At 45.1% G+C, this 3,277-nt stretch overlaps 1 gene segment (V, D, J or C); it reads left to right on the top strand.

Annotated features, from left to right (window-relative positions):
• Window positions 1-566: 566 nt before the first annotated feature.
• Window positions 567-1,247, top strand: LOC115480913. The segment is given in 2 exon segments: window positions 567-652; window positions 790-1,247. Coding segments are annotated over 2 exon segments (501 nt in total).
• The last annotated feature ends 2,030 nt before the right edge of the window (window positions 1,248-3,277 follow it).

Raw genomic sequence — 3,277 nt, 5'->3', positions numbered from 1 at the left:
ATAGGGTGACAAGCTCTGCTTACTGGTTTCAGCCAACATAATGGACCAGATAGGGTCATGCCATCTCCTGTTATCAAACCTCCTTGGTTAGAGCCAATGTTGCACCAATGTATTGTGCTGGATTCACTGTTTTACATAGGACATAAGTGACCATATCTGAGAAAAGGTGACTAAAGAAGCAGATCCAAAATCTGAAATGGCTGATTTTTCATGTCGTGGGTCCTTAAGCACTCTGCAAAAGTTACATGCATGTTTCAACTTCTGTAACTTTTTTGTCTTTTCAATTAAAAATATGGGCCTTGAGTGAATTACTTCAAAACGGTGGTAAATAAATCCTAATAAATAAATAAATAATAGAAACTTCTTTTGGTTTCTAGTGACTTTAGTCACCTTTTCCCAGAGATAGTCACATATATTACCCATCAGTCTCCAAGAGTCCAAAAAAGGGAAAGAGGAGCCAGCAATAGCAGCCAATGAGAAAAGATCAGATTTGCATGACGGGGCGGTTCCACAGCTCTGCAGGGGTATAAGAAGGAATTGGAGTCTCTTTCCCCCCACCAGTAATCTGTTAGCAGCTGAAAGCTAAGCTCTGCTGGTCCCTTCTGCACCATGTCCTGGGCTCTTCTCCTCACACTCTTCACTTGCTGTGCATGTAAGAGCAGAGCTTAACAGTTTCTGTAATCAGATAAAACACTTGTGAGATGTATTCTCTTTCTAAGATCTCCCTTGGTGAGTTTTGATGCTTTGATCCATGTTGATACTTTTAAGGATTTGATTTCTTCTCTGCAGGTTCTGATGCTCAGCTCGTGGTGACTCAGGGCCCTTCAGCATCGGTGTCCCCCGGAGGGCCTGCAACAGTGTCCTGCCAGATAAACACAGGATCTATCACTGATAATAATTATCCAGTTTGGGTTCAGCAGAAATTAGAGAATGTTCCTCGGTTACTTATCTATAGCACCAGCACCAGAGCCTCTGGCATTCCTGATCGATTCTCTGGTTCCAGATCCGGTAACACCATGTCCTTGACCATTACTGGGACCAAACCAGAAGATGATGCTACATATTACTGTGGTGTGTGGAGTGGTAGTGCTCACACAGTGCCAGAGCCCGATGGTGAACTGAGACATAAACCTCACAGCTTCCCCTCCTTGTGTACTGGGGCTGAACAGGCTGCAATAAACCACATCATTGCTTCTTTCTCTCTAAGGATTCCAGCCTCCTCCTGGCAGTTAACAAATGCCAACTAATAAAATATAATTTAAAGGCATAGTAATGTTATAAACTCCACAAATAAAGACTGCACTATAACAGAAATGAGACAGCTTCCCTATGAGGAACGGCTAAAGCGGCTTGGGGTTTTTAGCTTGGAGAAAAGACGGGTGAGAGGAGATATGATAGATATATATAAAATAATGAGTGGAGTGGAACGATTGCTTGTTTACTCTTTCCAAAAATACTAGGACTAGGGGGATACGCAATGAAGCTACAAAGTAGTAAATTTAAAACAAATCGGAGAAAATATTTCTTCACTCGTGTAATTAAACTGTGGCATTAATGTGCCAGAGAATGTGGTAAAAGAGGTTAGCTTAGCCAGGTTTAAAAAACGGTTGGATATCTTCCTAAAATAAAAGTCCATAAGTGGGAAAATCCACTGCTTATTTCTAGGATAAGCAGCATAAAATGTATTGTACTGTTTTGGGATCTTGCCAGGTACTTGTGACCTGGATTGGCCACTGTTGGAAACAGGATGCTGTGCTTGATGGACCTTCGGTCTGTCCCAGAATGGCAACGCTTATGTTCTTATGTTCTTAGTTAAAAGCTAAAATATTTTACACACGGAAAGGTGTCATGCCTGTAAATCTCCTACATAGAAATAATACAGTATACTTAAATCTATTCAGAGATATATTCTAAGCAGCCAGAGCAGAGTGCCTCTATGCTTCGCTGACATTGTGAAAGCATTCATTCTCATCTTCAGCTTTTTGAGAGATATAGGAGGATTGCTGGTCAGAATTTTAAATGTAATTTTACATCTCTGTGGATGTTTCAAAGTAAGCTAAGCAAGAGTCAGAAATTTCTTTCATTTGTCTTGAGCCGAATACAGAAAGTCACGCAGATAAAAGAGGTCTCTGAAGAGAAACTAGCAAATTCCAGACTGTCAGATCAGAAATGTGGATTTTTGTGCAGGAAGAGTGATTAAAGCTGGAGCAGTATGGTGGCCTCTTTCCTCCTGTTGAAGATTTCATAGTTACAAATAAGGCTTCACTATCATAGGCATCCCCTGGGAAGGCTCACAGTATACGCTGTACGCAACTTGGCATCCTACTTTTGCAGTGGTTAAGACCAGGGGCGTATCTGGACTCTGGCGGTAGGGGGGGCCAGAGCCAGAGGGAGGGGGCACATTTTAGCCCCCCCCCCGGCGCCACCGAACCCCCCCCCCCCACCATTTCCGGACCCCCCCCCCGCCACTGCCAGACCCCCCCCCTTGCCACCAATGACACTCTCCACCCCCTCCTGCCGCCGCCAACCCTCCCCCGCTGCTGTCACTTCCCTTTGCTGGCGGGGGACCCCAACCCCCTGCCAGCCGAGGTCCTCTCTTCCATGCAGGCTGCAAGTTGCAATGCTTCCTGTTCTTCTGAGTCTGACGTCCTGCACGTACAACGCGCAGGATGTCAGACTGAGTTCCAAATTCTGAGTCAGACTCAGAAGAACAGAAAGCGTTGCAACTTGCATCCTGCACGGAAGACAGGACTTCGGCTGGCGGGGGCTTGGGGTCCCCCGCCAGCAAAGATCGGCGACGGGTTGGTGGCGGGTGTGCGGGAGGGAGGGGGAGGTGGAGAGGGTCGATGGTAGGGGGGTCCAGGGCGAAATCTGCGGGGGCCCAGGCCCCTGTGGCCCCACGCAGATACGCCCCTGGTTAAGACTCTTCTTATACCATCAGGTTTGTTAGTAGTAATACATAGTTCAATCTATTCTAACTCGCTTTTAATGGAGTCTCCAACAGGTGAAGGTTCCAAAACTTTAAATAAAATAAAGGATGGCCACATATGTGTTCTTTGGTGGCTCACAGATCAGTACAGTTTACTGGTGCTGCTGGAGAATCTTCATTGGTTACCATTAGATTCTGCACTCAGTTTAAATCATAATCCACTAGGGTCGATATGGCATATTTGAAGTTAACTAATCGTTTACGCAGAGAAGTGGAACCTTTAAGACCCATTATTTTACTGTTGACCCTAGTTTCAGTCTCATTGCATAAACTGGACCTGTGCTAAAA

The sequence above is a fragment of the Microcaecilia unicolor genome, chromosome 11, assembly GCF_901765095.1.
Source record: "Microcaecilia unicolor chromosome 11, aMicUni1.1, whole genome shotgun sequence".
Classification (NCBI taxonomy): domain Eukaryota; kingdom Metazoa; phylum Chordata; class Amphibia; order Gymnophiona; family Siphonopidae; genus Microcaecilia; species Microcaecilia unicolor.
Note: the sequence above shows the minus strand (reverse complement) of the source record. Positions and strands in the feature narration are given on the sequence as shown.